Genomic DNA, 20865 nt, shown 5'->3' with positions numbered 1-20865 from the left:
TAACGTTAATATATATGAACTATTTAATTGTTCAGATAACTGCAGTAGTTTCAAAGCCAAGTAACGGTAGTCATTTAATTGCCGAGCTCAAACCAGGAGATTTTGTTAGGCGATTTTATTACATGTTATTGACAATATTTTGAGTCGACCTAAGGGCTGGCATGGCAAAAAAGCAGGCAAGTCAAATATTCAAATTCGATTTACATTTTATTTCAACTTTGAACTTCGCTCGTTTAAACAAAAAACAGAGTTGATATCCATTGAAAAAATAGTTTGTTTCTAATGTTCGTTTCTATTTTTTCATACACAAAATAACTTGCCTCGTTTATTAGCATCCTTTTGGTATGCAAAGATTATTAAGTAATTCTTAAATAAAAATTAAAAATAAATAAATTATATTTATAAAATCTGTCAATCCATTTATGAAACTTAAAGTTCAGTACTTTTAACAAGCCAGGAAATAGATTATTAGCGTCTCTCTTTGGGCTGTTACTCTCCACAGAGAAATGTATAAAGCAAAGAAACATTAGAAATGTTGGACAAATCATTATTTGCAGTCATAACTGGGTAATATTCATGGAAGATGATGATCAAATCTCTATTTTATTTCCAGCACATAAAGGGACCGACTTTGTGTTACGGCAAATGTCGCCTAAAACTGCCTCAGGTTCTTTGGTTTCCTACCAGTGCAAATTCTGACAATTCAACTCAATAAAACTCATATATAGCTTGCCATTACAACAGTAAATCTGAATGCTTTCGTTCTGTTCTATTCTATGGAGAACTTCAAAATCCAACTCATACAGTCGACTTGCCCTTTAGTATGGGACACAAGAAGAGTTCAGCTCCAAATGCTATTACAAAGTATGGTCTCTACTGTCACTTTGATCCTTTCTGCCCAATTCTGTACCTTCAAAGGTTACCCTAGACGATCGATACTTGCTACCGAATGCAGTACCAAAGCCCCATCCAAGGCCAAATCCAACTCCACAGCCACCACCTTCAAAATTAAATTCTAGTGTAAACATTCAGCTCAATATAAAGGATGAGATACATATAAATATCACAGGCTCAATAATTAAGCTCATCGAGTACCAGCACCAAGACCCAAGATGTTCAAAGGCACCCCTGTAGGACAAAAACCAGTAAATTAGCAATTTACTAAAATACCGCATACCAGAAAGGTTAAATATAGAACATATTAAGTAGAAGAAAAAAACTCATGGTAAATTAGTGATTTAAACAAAAAGCAAACATTTTAATTCATCATCTGGAACGATGGAAGAAAGTATGCACAATTCCTAATGCCAGTATTGAGCAGGAATTTTCAACTTATCATTGATGCACAAAGTACATTATTGAATAGGGTGATCAGATAAGCTCTACTTTTTCACCATGCAAAAATGGAAGTAAAGTTGCAGAAGGGAGGAACACAGAGGAAAGGATAAAATACAAATAGCAAACCTCACTTTGAATCCTAGGGAAAATGATCCCATTAAAACAAAGCAAATAACATTCAAAGGCTAAAAAAGATGCATAAGGAGTAAACCAACCAATTGCTACAGCAAATCTTCTCCTTGGTAATGTCTTAACCATTAATAAAGGATTGACAAAAACTCCTGTGTCTTTCAGATGCACCCAATGCCACTAACCCTCGGATCTTGACCATCTCAATATCAATACAAAAAGGCATTCTCACACCAGACCTATGCACATTATTTTGTCAGAAAACAGCAGTTCATTTGAAAATTTGAAGCAAGAAGAGAATAGCTCAGCTCGCAAACACGGGGCTCGATGGACAATTCAACAATTCGTCTGGCTGGTGAAGTTCATCTTAACACACAATTGAAATGAGGATATTCAATAACTCAAACTTTCCTAAAAGATTGTTCCTCTAAAGAAAAACAGCAACTCAAACGATTAGGGAAGGAAAATCCCATTTTTAATGTCTTAAATTAAACACATTAACATTGACTGCCACTTCATAGACTTATAAGGCCTCTAATTATATATATAAAAAGACATAAGGAACAATGAGCGGACCTCCGAAACCCCATCCTATGCCAAATCCGCAGCCAACACCAAACCCTGGAGACACAATTCATCCAAGAAAACCACAAAAGGGATGAGAAAAGGACTAGAGAAAATTAAAAACACATTTCTCGACATAGTACTTTGCTTACCGATTCCAACGCCTACTCCGTCAAAGCTTGTGAGCGCCATTTTTCTCCCTGTTAAGAAAATGGTTACAGCGACCATCAAAATTTGAGCGAAATAAATTTAAAAAACGATAAAAATATCAATTAAGTATTTGATACTTACACCCGAGCTGCTGGTATGAAGATCATGAAACAGCAAAGATGAGGAATAAAACAGATCGCCGGTCGATTCGGATACAGCAGCTTCCCTTCTCTTTTCTAGTTTTTTCTCGCGAAATTAAAATTTCAGGTGATTTGTAAATTTCCAGCTCTTTTGTCCTCCGTAAGAAAACAATAGAAAAGGGAGGTCATATTACAAAAATACCCATCTTATACAACAGAATTACCAAAGAGGGGGTCTGCTGGAGATTTAGGGGTGTGCATTAGTCCAAGACCGAATCGACCAGGCTGGATCAAAACTAGACTGGTAACCTCAGGGTCGTATTAGCCTCGTTCCGACCTGGTTTGGATTAGATTCTTTTAGTTCAGTCTCGTCTGGATCTGATGGACTGAATTAATTTTTTTTTCAAAACATTAATTAAATCACCAAGAATACAAACTTGAGCATTTACAGAATTTGAAACTCATCGCACTGTGAAATTCGTACAATTTTTCAACATATCATCCCAATATAATACAAATCAAAATTTAAATGAAAAAGAGATGCAACATTGGAGAAAAAGCTCTGAAAATTCGTATACGGAATTTGACCTTCACCCCTCTAAACTCTCAAATAGTACCAAACACTAGCATTAAAATTCTCTCTAAAATTTCTACAAGAAACAGACCATTTCAATGGGTTAAACTTCAATGATGATGGTTATGGTGTCTGGCGTGGCCAAATGAATTGTAGGTGTTGAAGACGTCATAGAGTGCTAAGAGAGTAACTGTGAGCGTGATGACTGAAGGGAGCAGGAGAGGAGCAACGAGGACTGCGGAGAGTCGCAGAAAGGAGAGGGCGAGAAAACTGTGAGAGTAAAGTGAGAATGATGAACTTATGTTAGGATTTTTAATTTTTCTCACAGGTTTGGATCAATTTTTTCAGTCACTCCCTACCCATGGACTAAATGTCAAACCAAATTATTTTCAATCCGCTTCAATTCGGACCAAACACCTAGATGTAGTTCAATTTTTCGGTCTGAAATAGAATTTGCACACCCTTAGGATGAGGTTGAGTGATCAGGCTATGTTGGATACTACGAATAAGAGCAAAGAGCATGGATTTTTTGGGTTTAGAAATTCAGAGAATTCCTTCATTTACTGGATTGATAAGATGAAGGGTTACAAGGTTGTGCCATGAAAAGAGTTTGCTCTGCTCTGGTACTCTGTTCTGAAACCGTTTGTTCATGATTTGGGGTTAAATGAATTGGCAATTCCCGGGGAAGAAGAAGAAGTTTATGGTGTATGGTATGGCTCTTACAATGCTGGATTGGCCCATGCATGTATATATGCAATATGCAACGATAATTATATAGTCTCAATTAATAATGTATTTAATATTTTGTTAAGAATTTTGATAAATCCAATTCGTTATATCTATAATAGATTTTTTCAGGGATAAACAGAAAAGATTTATTAGCATGATACACGATATGACTCAAGATCTTGAGGAACTGCTTCTACAGATATAGTAAATCATACATTCAACTCGCTCAAAGCAAACTCTGCTAAATCTATGTAATTTTCTACTAAATCGGTTTATTATAATTTTATTTAAAATATATTTAGCATACAATGAGGATGATAATTGGGGCATTTTCCCAGAAAGCACAACATTCTGATTTCTGGGCATAACTCAAATTGACAATAACACAGTTTCTTTCTGTGGTTCTTAAAGCATCTACTTCTATTTTTATTTGTATCACATGTTTATTTAATTTAACATAATCAAACTCCAAAAACAGACAACCCAGTTTTCTACAAACATGGCCAAATAAGCTTACAGCAAACTTCTTCATCGTCTTCTTCCTGTTCTTCCTTGAGATGGGTACTCACTGAGCTTCTCAAATCATGGAAACCTCTCTGTTCATCTCCAAATTTTTATTCCAGAAGCCAACAACAAATCAACATTAACACCAAGAACAAACAGTTGAAGAGCAACGCTAAGGCACAATCTTGTAACCTTTCATCTTATCAATCCAAGAAATGAATGAATTCTTGGAATTCCTAAACCCCAAAAATCCATGTTCCTTGCTCTTGTTCATACAACCCAACACACCTTCCATACCAAAAATGACATCCACGAACCACCAAACTGCAACTTCTTCATACTTACTGGGATACAATTGATTCTCCCTCACAATCTCATCCCATACAGAACCCTTGTCCTTCATCGCTTCCTCGAGCTTAAAGCTCTTTCCTTCGTTGAATCCGTACTCCTCGATCCCAAACTGCTCTGCCAGCACCTTCCAGAAATGCTTCCACTTGAAAACGTCGCCGTTGCTACAGTTGAAAGCCTCGTTCTTCGCGTACGGATCCACCGCCGCCCATATCTGCTGCTCGGCGATGAGGTCTGCGTCGGATACGGTGGAGTAGGAATCCCACGAGGCTTTGCTGCCGGGGAAAATTAGTGGGGATCCTTCGTGCTTGCAAATGGCGGCGTACACGCAGAGAATGCCGACCATGTTCATCATACAGTAAGGAGAGAAGCCGAAGATTACTAGCGGGCGGTGGATTGACCATGTCAAGTTTTCCTTTTTCTCAACCTCCTCGAACAGAATATCTTCTTGGGTGTAGTAGAAATTCGGTGTGTCCAATCTGGGCATGTCCTCCGTGAAGGGCGGATCGTGGAACTGGATCTTGCCTAAGGTCTCAAAAGGGCCAACATAGTGCTTGGCTCCGGTCTGGAGGCAGATGTGCGAGAGGTTGGGCGAGTTGGGGATCACGACTTGCAGGACGTTTCGGAGCATGGCGCCGTTGACCTCGCAGTTCTCCCGCTCCGTCGATCGATTACTCCACGCGACGTAGAAGATATGGGTTATATCAGTGATAGGGGAGAGTTTAGCCCGGGTCTCCTCCATGTCAGACACGTCGCACTGGATATATTCGATCGGGTGATCGGCGTTCCAAGTGGGTCTCGGACGACGTGCGACGCCGTAGACTTTCCACGGGCCGCCGGGAGTGTCGGAGAGCGGCAGAATTTCGGCGAGGCTGTTGCCGACGATGCCGGTAACACCCACGACCAGCGCGACGCTTTGAAAGCTGCGCGGAGCGTCATCTTCCTCGAACTTCTTCTGCAAGATCCAGGAAGAAAAATTGAGAAACAGAGATGCTTAATTGTAGGAATAAAGGAAAGAAAAAGGAAAAGAAGGAATTTGCCTTGGCAGCGCCAATAGCACCAGCCCACCACCAGCTCATATTTGATTTGGTTGATTGATTGGTTGAAGGGGCAAAAATGGAGAAACAGAGTTTATATGAGGTGGGGTTCTGTTGCATAAAATCAAAATGGTTGGGCTTGCCGCTTGAGTTTCAGGGTAAGGATAGTGACAGGGACATGAGATTGAATGATATAAGCTTATATGTAAGGGGCTCTGTCCAGATCCGCAAACAGAAATGGATAAGTCTGATTCTTAATTTGGATAATAAAAATTTAAATTGAATTTCTGATCTATCTAAAACAAGGTTATCTAATCATTACATTATTATTATTATTTTTTTTTTCCGAAAAATTTAACGAAACTCACTTAAATTTTGCTCTTTTTTCACAAAAAAATTAATAAATTTACCTAAATTTAATCCAATTTAACACATACAGTCTTACATATATGATAATGTAAGCAATAAAATATTTGTAATAATAATATTATTTTTCATTTAAAATAACGGTTTATCTTTTATAATTAGCATTTTATCTATTTTCATTACTGTTCCTCTAGTATTTTTAGCGTACATATATATGTAATATTTCATTTAATTCCGAATACCTTGATCAAGTTTTTATTACGTCAAATATTGTTGTAATAATGTTTGATATTGGTTTAAATGGAGGCTAATTAAGCTTCCATCAATAATTTATAAATGAAGCCCTAGATTAGTCTATGGGCCTGGGTTTTGCCTGTAAAAATAAAAGCTTGCGTCTACTTTCTACCTAGCCCATCTCCATTTTCATTATTTATTCTCACGATATAATTTGTATTTTGTATCATTTGGAATTCTTCCTAATATTTTATAAACTTTTTTCATTACTTTCTTTTTATTAAATAAAATTGACAGGAAAAAACATTCATCAAATTTGAAATCAAATCACCAACCATTTATTTATTTTTTTTCTGAAGATATATATATATATATATATATATATGTCTATAGCAAAGCCAAACCAGAGTTTCATGGAAGAGATTAAGCGATCCATATCAAGTGTAATTCAAATTCTGACTTGTACAGAACACGTTTAAAACATATATTAATGACCGCTAAGATCAAAACATAAATTTCTTTCTCCTCCTTGCGCTTTCCACCTCGCTCTTGCTTCTGTCTTCCGCAACCAAAGGTTCTTCAATAATGGTTGACAGACCTGCAAAAGTTAATTGCCACCCAAAAGTCATTGACATATATATTTTTCTTCTGTGGTATATATGTTTGTATGTATATATCTGTATATGCATATACATAGCACCCGAAAAGGTTCTACTTTAAACCTTGGCATACCGTCTACATGTAAAAGAAATCACTTTAAGTTGTACTATGAATCATACGTACATATATATGTATTGTATTGTATGATATGGTCAACAGGTCAAGTTCATGGTGTATTTAATTAATTACCAGGTAAGAGGCTTTCCTTCTCTACCATCATCTTCATGATCAATTCATCATCGTAGTACAGCTTATCACTACGGAGCTCACAGTCGTCATCGTCGTCGTCGTCGTCATCGTCGTCATCGTCATCTTCATCATCATCACCGCCGTCTGATTCTTTCACTTTCACCGGTTGACATGCTAAAGTCATTGACCGAGGTTCGGCAAAGAGCCACGTGGCTTCCATCTGTTTGCTGATCATCCTTGCTGCATGATACGGGATCTTCAAACGCTTTGTTTCCCCCGACTTGATGCAGCCATTGACGAACATTATGCAGTCCATCAAGCTCTCTCTTGCCAACCCTTTCATGTCGTAAGCCTGAGACCGTCTCCACAGGCTTTTTCCGTGAGAGTTTACGGGATTCGACAAACAAAGAGCTCGAGTCGAGTCTCTAATGGCGGAATCTGGGTCTCTGAGCAGCAAATAACACTCAGCACGATTGCTGAAAAGCACCATTCTTTCTTTTCTGAGCTTCAATGGGCAAACCTCTAGTGCTTCTGTGTAGCTCAAGATAGCTTCTTCTACATCTCCTACCCAAAACAGTTGATTCCCTTGTTGTTTTATCAAATCCATTACAACTTTTCTCTCTGCAACTTTCTCCTCCGACATGGTCTTCTCTTTCTTTCTCCTCTCCACTTTTATCTCCCATATTTCTTGTAGCGCCTTCTGAAATTTTCTGTTCTCAACTTTTCCTAATTGCTTGTAATCTAAGAGGATTGCTCTTGTAATGTCTTCCCCTAGGTTTGATCTATCACCAAGTGTTTTAAGCTCAACCAAATCGATGAGAAACATGGTGGAAATCTCAACAACATGGTACCTCGCATCCGGGTCTTTGAGCAGCAGGAGAAGACAATCAACTCCCATGTACTGCCAATCATCAGACGATCTCGAGAGATTACAGAGACTTTCTATAACTTCATTTGATTCAGCAATCTTCTGTCTCCCATATTTACTGTAACACAGAATTCTAATCAGTCCAACCCCAGATGGCGATGTGTGATTCACCAATCCTCCCCACATTTGACACAAATCTTTCAGGAACTCCGGCTTGCAGATCAAATCCAAAGATCTTTCTTTACAAGCGAAGCAGTTTAGAATATAAAGAGACCAGCACTGAAGCTGACTAGCCCATTCTTCAGCCTTCCGGTTCTCCATTTCCAACCCTCCTACTCCTCTTGTCAATAGGTCACTTTGATATTTCAAGCGCCTTTTCTTATCCTTCACAACAAAATTAGCGTATATTGAACCGAGGCAAGTGGAAGCTAACTCCATAGCTAAGCTCACAACTTCCTCTTCATAAGCTGCTACAGCTTCAAAGGTTCTCTCATAGCTTGCAAGGTGACCCAGAGCTCTAACACTAACCCTTTGCTCTACCCAACTGAGTTTTCCTCTCAAAACCTCCATTAATGGAGGTATCACGCCCGATTGAACAGCTTTCTCGGCGAACTCGACCTTGTTCATGGTGTAAGACCCAACAACATGCGCTGCATAATAAGCGATGTATATGTTCTGATCTCGATAAAGCCAGTTTGAATCGGAGACAGCTCGGCGAAGCAAGCTGGCCATGCAGTCGAAGATGCCAAGAGATGGGAACTCCGGGTCATTGGGATGAGCCATGGCAATGTTCCAAACACCGCTCAGAACAAGGACATGTTCCTGGTCGTGTCGTAGAGACATTTCCTTGAAAAACTTGGTTAGTCTGGCTCGTCGGAGAGATGGGTCTGTCTCTTTCATGATGCAGAAGAAACAAGACGAGCTAATGCTGCAACTCTGCGATCCCATGCTCTTGTTAGGATTAATGGAGGTCGTGAAATTACCACTTGTGGTGGGGGTCATCTTCTTCTTCTTAATTTTCTTCATGGAGACATCCATAGCTGTGTTGTAGATATCTGGTTTAAGTGAAAACAGTAGTTTTTATTCTGGATCTGGTTAGGGCTAGAGATTTTTATGAGAAGTGAAATGACACCTAGCGGCGCACACGACATGTTAGAATAATTAAATGTGAAACTTTACGAGGAATTTCCATATTTTGAATTGTCTTGAAATTAGTTGCGCTTCCATGGTTGAATTTACTAGGAGGTGAAATGATAGCAGCTCTGACAGAGATTGTACTTGGTTGGTTTCGCTTAGGAGCTTGAGAAATTGAAGCATGCATGCATCAGAATTTACCACTCACGAGGGTGTCAAAATATTTAAGTAGATTTCATTTTACCCTAATTTTTTTTTAGTATGTCCTACATGAATATCATATAAACACTAGAGAAAAAATATAATATGATCTACTAACTATAATACAGGGGAATGTATAATATAATTCAATATCAAAATTATTTTTGAAGTGAGAGTAGTATTAACTGTTTAAATATATAACATAGATATATATATATATATATTAATAACAACAAAATTTATGAATTTTTTGATGGGTTTGTCGTTTTTTGTGAGTTTTATTTAGTACAATCATTGTCGGTTGGTTTTATTATTTAATGTTAATTTAGTGGTAGCCAAGTCATAAAGCAAATTTATGCTGCTGACAATTGTCAAGTAGGTATTAATTAGACATCACCCCTACGTTTGAAGTCTTATTTCTGGAAACAAGAATGTTTTTACCCACCCACCCCAACTTTCTCACTTTTCTCTCCAAAAGCTCTTTTGTCTTATGTGACATACAATCATGCCAAGTCAAGCTCAACCAATCTTAATTAAAATTCTTACTTATATAATTTATATATATTCTTTATTATTATTATTATTATTATTAAAAATATAATTAATAAAATATACAAATTTATGTTAATGTGATACATAAAATTCAACTATATATTTGTTTATATAAAAATTATCTCATTAGAAGAAGTTAACAGTAATTAATCACGCACTTAAAAGAAATAGTAGTGGGGGATGAGTTATCCAATGAAGTAGTATAAATTAGAATAGATTGGTAGATTCGCTGTTGCACATTTGCGATGATGTTGTCTCGAGAGTCTTGATTTTCGTTTCAATTCAACATCTCCTATCCCTACTCTACTCACCACAAACCAATTGGAGTTTAACCTTACCACCTTCCCACCCAACAAACACTTCTATCCCCAATATTTACTTAAATTATTAACTACATTATTATTATTATTATTATTTTTTACCAAGAAATTATTACTTAAATTGTATAATAATTATTAAACAAAAATAAGTTTAATAATATATGAGAATTATATATATATAAAAGCAAAAATTATAAGAGAGAGGGACCACAACTTGAAAAAGGGAAATTGTCTGGTGGAATTAGAAGCAAAAAAAAAAAAATAATGCGGTCCCCCCCTTTCACATTCTTCTCATTTTCTATGTTCAAAATAAACATGCCCACACCATAAATATTACAAACTACATTTTAATGTTTAGTGCAATACGGTGAAGGTCTCAAGAATATGCTGCTCTATTATATTCATACATATATATATATATATGTTTTGAGTTCACATAATATAATAATATTACTGTATTATTAAAAAAATATGAGAAAATATAATCTTACGGAGAATAAATATATTTGTAACGGCCCTAGAAATTCAAATGAAGATGTATGTATTAAAAATCTTAAATGCGGAAACGAAATAAAAATTCTGATTAACATCTCTTATACAATAACCATAAACGTATTCAACATATGAAAGAATAACCTAATTAAAAGAGATACTCAAAATAAAAACTATAAATAGAACTATAAAGTCTTTAGGCGTCTAACTCGTCGTCTTCCTGCGGAACGGCCTCGGGAACCACATCTTCTTGATATGAAATGATTAAGTAAGGAATGAACTACACTATCCCAGTAAAGACATCTCCAAGATGGCTTTTTGAATCAGGTACGGACACTATGAGTTCTTGGTCATGTCATTTGGGCTAACCAACGCCCCAGCAATCTTTATGGTATGATGAACAGAGTCTTCAGAGAGTTCTTGGATCAATTTGTTATCGTGTTCATTGATGATATCTTAGTCTACTCAAAAAGCAGAGAAGAACATGCTCACCATCTTACCCAAGTTTTGCAGGTCCTCAAAAACAAGAAGTTATATGCAAAATTAAGTAAGTGTAGATTCTGGCTTGAGCAGACCGCCTTCCTAGGACACATCATATCGAAGGAAGGAGTATCAGTGAATCCCGAAAAGGTTGAAGCGGTACTTGGTTGGGAGAAGTTGACATCAGTTAAGGAAATCCGGAGTTTCCTGAGGATGACAGGTTATTACCGCAGGTTTGTTGAAAGATTCTCCAGCCTAGCAGCTCCTTTAACCCGACTCATGAAGAAGAATGCTAAATTTGAGTGGAATGAGGACTGCGAAAGAAGTTTTTCAGAATTAAAGAAGCGGCTGACTACTGCACCAGTACTGACTTTACCGAGTGGATCGGGGAGATATACAATTTATAGTGATGCTTCCTATCTAGGCATGGGTTGTGTCTTGATGCAGCATGAAAATGTCATAGCATATGGGTCTAGGCAGTTAAAGAAATATGAGAAGAATTATCTCACCCATGACTTGGAACTTGCCGCAATCATACACGCCTTGAAGATTTGGCGCCACTACTTATATGGAGAGATCTTTCATATCTATACCGATCATAAGAGTTTGAAACACATATTCACTCAGAAAGATCTCAACATGCGTCAGAGAATGTGGATGGAACTCCTTAAAGACTATGATTGTGATATCTTATACCATCCGGGTAAGGACAACGTGGTAGCAGATGCTCTCAGCAGGAAAAGTGCAGGTATCTTAACCCATTTGATGGTTTCAGAATGCAGGCAAATTAGGACCACACAACATGTTCGACTCCAGGACTTGAGGAGAGCTACATGTTTGGGCTGCCTGACAGTCCAGCCCGAGTTAATCCAGAGAATAAGGGAAGCCCAGTCAGTCGACCCTGCCCTGGTAGCCAGCAAGAAGGATGCAGAACAGGGAGTGAGCTCAGAATTCCGAATCTCTGCTGATGGATTACTTCGTTTCCAAGACAGGGTATGTGTCCCAGATGACAGTGAGTTAAAGAGAGACATCATGACAGAGTCCCATAGCTCGAAGTTTGCTATGCATCCAGGAAGCACCAAAATGTACCAAAGCATGCGACCCCGGTTTTGGTGAAATGTGATGAAGAGAGACATAGCCGACTTTGTATCTAAATGCTTGGTATGTCAGCAGGTCAAGACAGAGCATCAACGCCCAGGTGGGCTACTTCAACCTTTACCGATCCCGGAGTAGAAGTGGGAACATATCACCATGGACTTCGTATCGGGGCTACCCAAGGTACGTTCAGGACATGATGCCATATGAGTAATTGTTGTCCGACTTACCAAGTCTTCCCACTTCTTAGCCATCAGGATGACCGATCCCTTGGACAAGTTGGCAAGAATGTACATCCGGAAAATAATCAGATTGCATGGAATTCTAGTGACAGTGGTATCCGACAGGGACCCCAGGTTCACTTCTCGGTTTTGGAGTAGCTTTCAGCAAGTCATGGGAACAAAGCTGTCTCTCAGTACTGCCTTCTATCCTTAGACTGATGGACAATCAGAAAGGACAATTCGTACACTTGAGGATATGCTCCGAGCATGTGTCCTTGACTCCGGGGGTCATTGGGATGACCATCTACCCCTGATAGAGTTTGCCTACAACAACAGCTACCAAGCGAGCATCGGCATGGCTCCATATGAGGCATTATATGGGCGCCCGTGCAGATCACCGATTTGTTGGGAAGAAGTGGACGATAGAAGATTGTTCGGCCCGGAGTTAGTAGAGGAGACCACGTCTAAAATAGTTAAAATCAGAAAGAACATTCAGACAGCTCAGAGCAGGCAAAAGAGTTATGCAAACACTCGAAGGAGAGATCTAGTATTTGAGAAAGGTGACCGGGTGTTCCTTAAGGTCACTCCTTTCAAGGGAATTAATAGGTTCGTTAGGATGGAAAAATTGAACTCCTGATTTATTGGACCTTTTGAAATCTTAGACATGATTGGTACTGCTGCTTACAGACTAGCACTGCCTCCAGAGCTCTCCAAGATCCACAATGTGTTCCACGTATCCATGCTACGTAAGTACAACCCGGACCTCTCTCATGTCTTGGCTCATGAATCGCTTCCACTCCAAGAGGACTTATCTTATGAAGAAGTACCAGTCGGTATTACGGACCGAAAGAGCAGGATACTCTGCAACTGGAAAATATCATTTGTAAAGGTTGTGTGGCAGAACCACACGCCAAGGGAGGTTACTTGGGAGCTAAAATCAAACTTTAGAGTCCAGTATCCCCATTTGTTCGACCAAGAGTGAGAGGTAAATTTGGGGGACCAAATTTCTTTAAGTGGGAGAGAGTTGTAATACCCCAAAAATAAATTTTTTATTTTGGGTATTGGAATCTTTTTTTTGGATTTTATTTTTATTTTAATGGTTAATTTATTTTGTAATAATTATGTGGTTAACTTAATTTAATTTAGTTTAATAGAAATAAAAATAATAATAATGATAAAATATGGTTAAATTATTTTTGCGATTTAATTGTAATTGATTTTGGAAAAAAAAAGGTGAAAATTTAGATTTTGGGGATGTTTTTGAAAAAAAATCAGAAACCGGGAGTCAAAACGCAATTTAAGAAAGTTGTGCCACATCAAAGCCACGTCGGTAGCCCAGTCAGCAGTCCTGGCCAACCAGAAGACGCCCCATAGCAAGGAAGCTAACGCGGGAGACCACGCGGACAGAGCCACGTGAAAGATCTGCGCGCACGCGATCGAACGGTCCAGATCTCACGCGTGCGGATGGCCCAGATCTCACGCACACGGACGGTCCAAATCTCACGTGTGCGGACGACCCAGATTGAATCACGCACGGACGGTCCAGATCACATCGCGATGGACGATCCAGATTTATTTCTATTTTAATCGCGATCGGACGGTCTAGATTAAATCGTGATGGACGATTGAGATTAAAAGGAGCAGGTTATAAATAACCTCACCCACACCCGACCCCAAACCCTAGCCGTCAGTACCCTCGCTGGAGAAGAAGAACCAGTCGTCAGAGGAGCCGGCCGCCGCCACCCACCGCCGCACCGGAGGGTTTTTTGACAGCCAAACGAGGTAAATTTTCTCTCCTTGGCTCGTTTTTCGAAGCTAAATTCTCCTATGGCCAAATCGAAGCCAAATCACTGGCCAATCGGCTAGAAAACACCGCCAAAATCCAGCGGCGCCGCCGCGGCTTCTTTCGATTTTTGCCTCCCATGAGGCCCTTTTCGGTTCCCGTTCGATGCAATTTTTACACCACTGTGATCACCGCCCTTTTCTCTACAGGTTGACCGGAGTAAAACATCAAACTGCGACTCGCGGCGGAGAAGCCGCCGTACCTGAGAGCTCTGCCACCGGTAAGTCTTGATTTTTCATGATTTTTTGGCCCACCGAGGGCCCTAGGGTTGTTTTATCGCAAGAACCAATGCAAGTTTGGCCGAATTCGGCTGAAAACGGCCAACCCGAGGCAGATCGCCGCCACGGGTGGCGATGTCATCGCCGGAGCACGGCGGAGCTGCCGTGCCAGAATTCTGATATTGGTCGAAAAAGGGCCCTGGGTCTGATTTGAGATTTTTTTGGGACACGTGCAGGTACCAGTAGTGCATTTCAGTTTCCCAGAAAAAATTCAGGGAATTTAGGGACAGCCCGTAGGCGCATTTTAGAGCCGATTTCAGACCCCGAAACAAGTAAGAATTTCTCACTCTATTTTCTATCACAGTATTAAAGCCTAATAAATGATAAAACGGTATTTTATGACCTTATAGATATGTATAATTGATTGAGGTTGCCAATAGAGCTCGAATTTGATACATTGTCGTAAGTTGTTGTTTGATCTATTTTTCAATATTAAATGCAGTATAGTATTTGATGTATTTATTTTATGGTTTTGTATGCATGAATCATGGTTTCTTTTATTATGGTTTGAATTATGGTGAACCCGATATTGTGTTGTTTTGTTTGGTGTTATTATTGGTTTACGTGTTTGTGTATGATTGAAAAATTGAGACCAAGAAAAATGGGTAAAAAGTTATGTGAATTGATAAATAAATAATGTGGACAACTTGACTAGATATCCTGGGAGATGGTGGACAGAACAGATCCGTAAGGAACCCTATCGAGAATGTGGTCTCTCATATCAGACGGAGTATGGGGACGGCCCGTTTCACCCTTATACCGGACGGGGTATTAAGGTTCATGGTTTTGGCGCCCATACCGGACGGGGTATGGGGACGGCCCTGGAATCAGATTATTAATGTTAATAGTTCACGTGTAGCGGGGACCCCCTATGGATCCCCATGAACTAGTAGGCTGGCAAAAGAGAAAATTTGTTGCCTGATTATTGATGTGCAAAAGTATAACATGTGTTATGTTACAAGTGTATATGATTTTATGATGATTATAATGTTATTGTTTCCATATGATATTATCACGAATCTCACCGAGGTAAGTAGACAGTAAAAGTTTTTATCATTAATAAATGAGTTTGTTATAAATTATGCTCTATTGGTCGTTTTTGTTTTCTACCAACCTTTACTTCTATGACAGTTAGATAGTGTGTTGTCTTTACTGAGCTAGTGTAGTTCATTTCTTACTTAACCATTTCAGATCAAGAAGACGTGATTCCCGAGCCCGTTCTGCAGGAAGACGGCGATTTAGATGTCTAAAGATTTTATAGTTCTATTTATAGTTTTTATTTCGAGTATCTCTTTTAATTAGTTTATTCTTTTATATGTTGAATACGTTTTTGGTTATTGTGTAAGGAATGTTAATCAGAATTTTTATTTCGCTTCCGCATTTAAGATTTTTAATACATACATTTTCATTTAAATTTTCGGGACCGTTATAATATTAATTATCAAATTTAAGCAATAATTAGTTTACTATACAAATATTGAACTGTATACACACACACATTCATTATGCTCTTTGTATTATATTTAAATGAAAATGGAGAAAAACATATTATATTTAAAAGTTATCAATTAATTTATCCACTCACAAACCAAAGCTATGAATTACTATATACGTATGATGTTCAGAATATATGTTGAGAGTGTATTATATTTTCTATACATACATACATATATATATATATATATAGAGAGAGAGAGAGAGAGAGAGAGAGAGAGAGAGAGAGAGAGGGGCAAAAGGTCCAGCAAAGTAGGCAGACAGGGTCAGGTACAGGGCAGCGTCAGAGGGAGAGAACAACCAGAAATATTTTCGCGTAATAGCAAGAGTGTCATGACCAATTCTGAAATGCACGCCCATAATACATGAAGTAACTTGTGTACAATCATATACGCTGAAAGTTGATGGGCTTTTTTTTTCTTTCCCAAGTGCAATTTGAAGTAAATATGATACTTTGGATTACAATTTTTTTATTTTTAATGATAAAATTGCAGCAAATAACTAATGATGAGTTTAATACATGGTGATCTAGTTGTCAATAATTATTTTTTTATTTAAATTTCATAAGTTTAAATCTCAATTCATATCTTAACGGTGATTAACCTATAATACATGATTCAATAAAATCATTAACCTAATTTACTATACATTATTACTTTTTAAATTGGTTAAGAAAACAAAAAAATTGAAGTAGATATAAAAAAAAAAAAAAATGGTTACAAAAATAAGAAATCTGGGCTTCAGAAAGAAGAAATCTTCTAACCACCTTTATCCGTTAAGATGGGTTCGGGCCCATCAAATTTGAACTTGACAACGAACAAAAACGACACTATCTCAGTGCCGTTTCATCCCCGCCTCCCACCACAGATCCAGAATAATATGATCTTTAAGTTTAACCTTTATGAGAAATTATGTTATATAAATTTCATGATTCAACTTTATCTTCAATGATTTTATTTTTCAATTTTAAATTTTCACAAAATTTATGCATTCAACTAAACCCAAGTCCTAATTCAACGGGGGAATTTCCATTTAGTGTATAAAGATTTTTACCCAGAAATCTCAGAAATTTTTCTAAATGATTTTGAACTATTTACACATTCAAAGAGACATTCATACAATGCCAAAACTTCTGCAAGTAACTAAGCTCCTACATTAACAGCTCCCCTTCTACTTTTGTCAGTCAAGAAAAACTACCTAGAACCTACTTTTCCATATGCAATTCCCTTTGTCTAAATGTCCGTGTTCCAGTTGACTCATTTCGCTCATTGTTGCGTGACTTGTCTAACGAAGCTACTTTGGCACGGTATGCTGAGGGATTAACAGCAGTTCTTATCTTTGGACCCTGTGAGAACTCACAAGCTTCACTGATAGAATTAAATCTCAGTTCAGCAGGAGGAATGAAGCAGTCAGGTGACAGGCCAGGAACATTAAATGCCACTTCCTCAATTGCCCATGCTTCTTCCATCCTGGTTCTAGTGTGGCTCATTGCTGTGTCTCCGAATCGGAAAAGTGATACCACAGAACGTCCAGAATGAGCAATCATTATTCCTTCTACAGGCTTATAATCATCAAGGAATGAGTTGATTGTAGTTTCCCAGTACACAGCATCACCCCCATTGTTCTGAATTCGTGTTAAATGAGAGTCTTCCAAGTGAACAAGAAGGCCGGTTTTCTGACTGAAGTAGCCAAACAAAACATGTCTTATGATCTCTGCCGGTCCTTCACTCCTGGCCTTCAGTGTAGCAGGATCCGCACAAAGCTTGAGGATGAAGCAATCTTCTTCATTGACTTTTTTCTCCCCTATGCATCTTGCATTGGCAAACATGCTAGCAGTGGTCCTTGGATCAAGACCCTGCACAGTGAGTGGTGTTTGACTCATAAAGTGAAAGGTTGATTCAAACAGTTGATGATCAAATTGAGAGAAAACGAAAACAGTGGACAAAATTATGAGAGGAGGCCTCACCTGAAGTGCTCGGCGCAATGGTCTAACAGGACCTTTAGCAGCATGTGCACCCAGCCAGGGTGTATGCCTCCACACAAGCTTCCCATTGCAGCCAGCATGAACCTTGCTGCCACCAAGTGCAAGCTCCACATACCACATATCTGGATTCATTTGCCAGAGAACAAACCCGCCTGACTCCGAGGCCTTGGATGAATTTTTGCTCCTTGTGACTTTGTTAGCTGTCTCGAACTCAGAAGCCATCATCCTAACCCTACCCATGGCATATGCATTGTGGATGGAGTTTTGAAGCTTCTGTCCACCCGAGGCTGCTGTATATTGCTGCAATATATACTGCGCGGATGATGTTTCCTGCAATATAAAGAAACAACCGTATTTATATAATTCTTTTTTTGATTGAAAAATGAAGAACCCTCAAATGTAATGATCAGATTCATCGTTTTCAGTGTGCAAATACAATACCAAAAGATTTTTAAATTTCTGCCGTTCTTTTTTATTTTAAGAAGAAAAAACTTCTGGGCTTTCTCCAATGATGAATGAGCAGTTATTTACTTGATTCAAGAATGCCATCTCTTGTTGAATGATGCAATTGATAAATGGTCCCGACCGGAACAATCAACACACTCTTGGTAAAAGCAACTGAAAGCAAAACCAACAACACAGATTCGAAAACAATCCAAAACAAGAACAAAAGCAAAGCTTTTCCCAAAGATGAATGAGCACTTAATTTTTCTTGATCCGCGCATGACATCCTCTTGTTGAGCCATAGAATTGCTGATGGTCCCAGAAGGAACAATCAACAGGCAATTGGTACAAGCAATTGATGGAAAAACCAACTACTTGGATTTGGAAACAAGCCTAACAACAAGCACAAAAGGCAAAGGCCATCTCATTCAGAAAATACAGAAAATCTTTTAACACCCTGTCAAGAAAGGGAAGATAACGTGTACGAACTACCTAACAAGAAATAAATTCCAAGTGGGGTACTCCATGAGGTCTAAAAACCAATGAAAAGAAAACGACATCTTTCTATGATTATGAATTCCAGCCACACTTTTTACTTCTCTTGATTCCTATTTTCTTCCTCTCTTTATTGATCTATAAAATTTTACCACAATATCAATATAATGTAATCATATTATATACGAACCAAGAACTGGTTCTGGTTTCCTGACAACAGAGTTCAATCATTTAATGAAACTATTAATTATCCATACATAAACATGCATAAAAACAAGGAAACTCCAACAAAGCACAAACTGTTAAGGAAACCTAGGTCAAATTCAGCGAAATAAATGCGAATAAGCCCAGAGATTTAACACAGACCCAGAAGAGCTACAGATGCCGAACAGGAAAAAAAACACATTGACGACTATAATAGATGTACCATTGTGAGAGAAAGAGATAGACTAACAATTGGGGTATCCTTGATGCTGAGATGAGGCAAAGGATCCAAAGTGCTAACGTGCACCGGTGCCAGTGGTGCGCCCAGCACTCCAAGCAGCAACCTCAGATCGGACCGTTTGTAGGCGGAGGAGGAAACGGAAGGCGTCCGAGCTAGCTGACCTTTCATCCAGTTGGCCCATCTCCCTTCCATCCTTGACTCCCCGCCGTCAGCTCCGTCCGGATCGGGCCCCTCCTTCAACGGTGATAAAGCCTCCGCCGGCCTCAATCCCCCCGATCTCGCAATCATCAGCTCGGGCTGTGCCATGTGCTGGCTCTTCCTCCGCCGCAGCAAGCTAGACATGGGAGACGCACTCCTCGCCGGACTCTTCGCTCTCGACCTACGCGGCGACAAACCTCTCACCACTTCACCTTTTAAGGCCGAGAAGAACCCCTGCTTCCTCTCCATTTTTTACTCTCCTACTCAACCCGAAACGTAAAGCAACAAAACCCAGAAAAGTAAAGGAGAAAACGACGGAGTAGACGATGGAGAAACGTTGTTTATGAGTCTTAAAGCGATAGAGAAGGACTGAACGGCCCGTACAAAGAGGCGCAATGGACACTGAAAAGCAGCTGAGCTGAAAGAGAGAGAGAGGTGTGAGCGAAAGAAAAAGAAAAATAGAAATGGGGAGTTTTCGGAATAATCAGGAATATTATATACTGATTGGGAAATGTTAGATAATTGCCGGGAGACCAACAAGACCGTAAATGAATTCCGTTATCTTTTTCCATCATAGTGTTATTTCCAGTAGCCGTGATAACCGGTTGTTAGCGCCGTTAGCAACGGTCAATTGTCATAATCAATAATCAGCGCGCTAAGCATGCGAGCCTGTGATAACTTTTCGACTTCCAACAGATTCTTCTCCAAATATCTTCCTCCTCTTACATTAAAAAATTAATAATAATTAATTGTTTATTATTCTTATTTTTTTTACACGATCACAACATGCCAGAAATATATTTATTGTACACAGGGCTCTAATTTAACATGAGTTTATAAATGGGTTTATTTCTTTCGTAATTATTTTAAACTAAAAATATTTTTAATGTAATGGGTTTTGACATACTTGTTATTCGAATTAAAAAGAATATATACATTCATGTGTGTGTGGGTCTTGCTTAAAAGTTTTGTGGATAGGTGGAGTGTCGCTGTGTCATCTCTTACAAGTTACAACAGAAGAGGAAGGCTATGGTGGTTTGACTAATCCGAAGTTGTTTTTCTTGGAGACAAAAACCAGAAGCGGCGAAAATGCGCCTTCCACCTAATATGCTTTGCAAGCACTTCTCAATCCCATCGCCAATCACGGAAGCTAGTTTACTTTTTCCTTTTTTTATTTTTTTATTTTTTTTTTCCATTGAATTTTTAATTTTCATAAAATAATAAATAGTGAATTTAGTCAAATTTAATCAGTTTAGTATTCATCCTAATTAAACTCATGCTCTGTTGTTGTATTAATTATTCTGCTGGTAAAATCTTTATTTATTTATTTTAAATGTGACACCTTTTTTTGGCTTTTGG

The 20865-nt window shown here is 38.6% G+C and overlaps 4 protein-coding genes across 8 annotated transcripts; all 4 read right to left on the bottom strand.

The window, feature by feature from the left end:
* Positions 1-587: 587 nt before the first annotated feature.
* LOC110818889 (glycine-rich protein) lies at positions 588-2520 on the bottom strand. Of its 2 annotated transcripts, XM_022047911.2 has the most exons (5): positions 2323-2480; positions 2184-2231; positions 2044-2088; positions 1096-1128; positions 588-1000 (listed from the first exon to the last, which is right to left on the bottom strand). In XM_022047911.2, exons 2-5 carry the CDS (start codon positions 2221-2223, stop codon positions 858-860), a joined length of 261 nt encoding a protein of 86 aa, XP_021903603.1. In that variant the 5' UTR covers positions 2224-2231; positions 2323-2480; the 3' UTR covers positions 588-857. The 2 variants fall into 2 exon arrangements, with proteins under 2 accessions (XP_021903603.1, XP_021903604.1); XM_022047912.2 differs by lacking the exon at positions 1096-1128 and having other exon boundaries at positions 2323-2520.
* Positions 2521-3879: 1359 nt separating this feature from the next.
* On the bottom strand, positions 3880-5689 carry VEP1 (NAD(P)-binding Rossmann-fold superfamily protein). The gene is made up of 2 exons (XM_022047772.2): positions 5517-5689; positions 3880-5431 (listed from the first exon to the last, which is right to left on the bottom strand). Exons 1-2 carry the CDS (start codon positions 5631-5633, stop codon positions 4301-4303), a joined length of 1248 nt encoding a protein of 415 aa, XP_021903464.1. The 5' UTR covers positions 5634-5689; the 3' UTR covers positions 3880-4300.
* An 833-nt stretch (positions 5690-6522) lies between these two features.
* LOC110818827 (ARM-repeat/Tetratricopeptide repeat (TPR)-like protein) lies at positions 6523-9146 on the bottom strand. Of its 2 annotated transcripts, XM_088221507.1 has the most exons (2): positions 6963-9145; positions 6523-6711 (listed from the first exon to the last, which is right to left on the bottom strand). In XM_088221507.1, exons 1-2 carry the CDS (start codon positions 8866-8868, stop codon positions 6617-6619), a joined length of 2001 nt encoding a protein of 666 aa, XP_088077633.1. In that variant the 5' UTR covers positions 8869-9145; the 3' UTR covers positions 6523-6616. The 2 variants fall into 2 exon arrangements, with proteins under 2 accessions (XP_088077633.1, XP_021903513.2); XM_022047821.2 differs by lacking the exon at positions 6523-6711 and having other exon boundaries at positions 6955-9146.
* Positions 9147-16986: 7840 nt separating this feature from the next.
* On the bottom strand, positions 16987-19985 carry LOC110809806 (uncharacterized). 3 transcript variants are annotated; one of them, XM_088221505.1, is made up of 3 exons: positions 19291-19985; positions 17907-18254; positions 16987-17795 (listed from the first exon to the last, which is right to left on the bottom strand). In XM_088221505.1, exons 1-3 carry the CDS (start codon positions 19753-19755, stop codon positions 17145-17147), a joined length of 1464 nt encoding a protein of 487 aa, XP_088077631.1. In that variant the 5' UTR covers positions 19756-19985; the 3' UTR covers positions 16987-17144. The 3 variants fall into 3 exon arrangements, with proteins under 3 accessions (XP_088077631.1, XP_021891436.2, XP_088077632.1); XM_022035744.2 differs by having other exon boundaries at positions 19318-19982; XM_088221506.1 differs by lacking the exon at positions 19291-19985 and adding an exon at positions 18456-19282.
* Positions 19986-20865: the final 880 nt, after the last annotated feature.

This window comes from Carica papaya, chromosome 1, assembly GCF_054855325.1.
Source record: "Carica papaya isolate Zhongbai chromosome 1, ASM5485532v1, whole genome shotgun sequence".
NCBI classification, from domain to species: domain Eukaryota; kingdom Viridiplantae; phylum Streptophyta; class Magnoliopsida; order Brassicales; family Caricaceae; genus Carica; species Carica papaya.
This window is presented reverse-complemented; position numbering and strand designations above follow the sequence as displayed.

What these genes read in the sequence shown, in the direction of transcription:
- LOC110818889 (XM_022047911.2), bottom strand. Translation starts at nt 2,223, where the DNA reads ATGGCGCTCACAAGCTTTGACGGAGTAGGCGTTGGAATCG. An exon ending in CATAGGATGGGGTTTCGGAG is followed by an intron (nt 1,129 to 2,043) that starts GTCCGCTCATTG and finishes TTTGTCCTACAG; the next exon opens with GGGTGCCTTTGAACATCTTG. An exon ending in CATCTTGGGTCTTGGTGCTG is followed by an intron (nt 1,001 to 1,095) that starts GTACTCGATGAG and finishes TTAATTTTGAAG; the next exon opens with GTGGTGGCTGTGGAGTTGGA.
- VEP1 (XM_022047772.2), bottom strand. Translation starts at nt 5,633, where the DNA reads ATGCAACAGAACCCCACCTCATATAAACTCTGTTTCTCCATTTTTGCC. An exon ending in GTGCTATTGGCGCTGCCAAG is followed by an intron (nt 5,432 to 5,516) that starts GCAAATTCCTTC and finishes TGGATCTTGCAG; the next exon opens with AAGAAGTTCGAGGAAGATGA.
- LOC110818827 (XM_088221507.1), bottom strand. Translation starts at nt 8,868, where the DNA reads ATGGATGTCTCCATGAAGAAAATTAAGAAGAAGAAGATGACCCCCACC. An exon ending in GAAGGAAAGCCTCTTACCTG is followed by an intron (nt 6,712 to 6,962) that starts GTAATTAATTAA and finishes TAACTTTTGCAG; the next exon opens with GTCTGTCAACCATTATTGAA.
- LOC110809806 (XM_088221505.1), bottom strand. Translation starts at nt 19,755, where the DNA reads ATGGAGAGGAAGCAGGGGTTCTTCTCGGCCTTAAAAGGTGAAGTGGTG. An exon ending in TATCTCTTTCTCTCACAATG is followed by an intron (nt 18,255 to 19,290) that starts GTACATCTATTA and finishes TTTATATTGCAG; the next exon opens with GAAACATCATCCGCGCAGTA. An exon ending in CATTGCGCCGAGCACTTCAG is followed by an intron (nt 17,796 to 17,906) that starts GTGAGGCCTCCT and finishes CTCACTGTGCAG; the next exon opens with GGTCTTGATCCAAGGACCAC.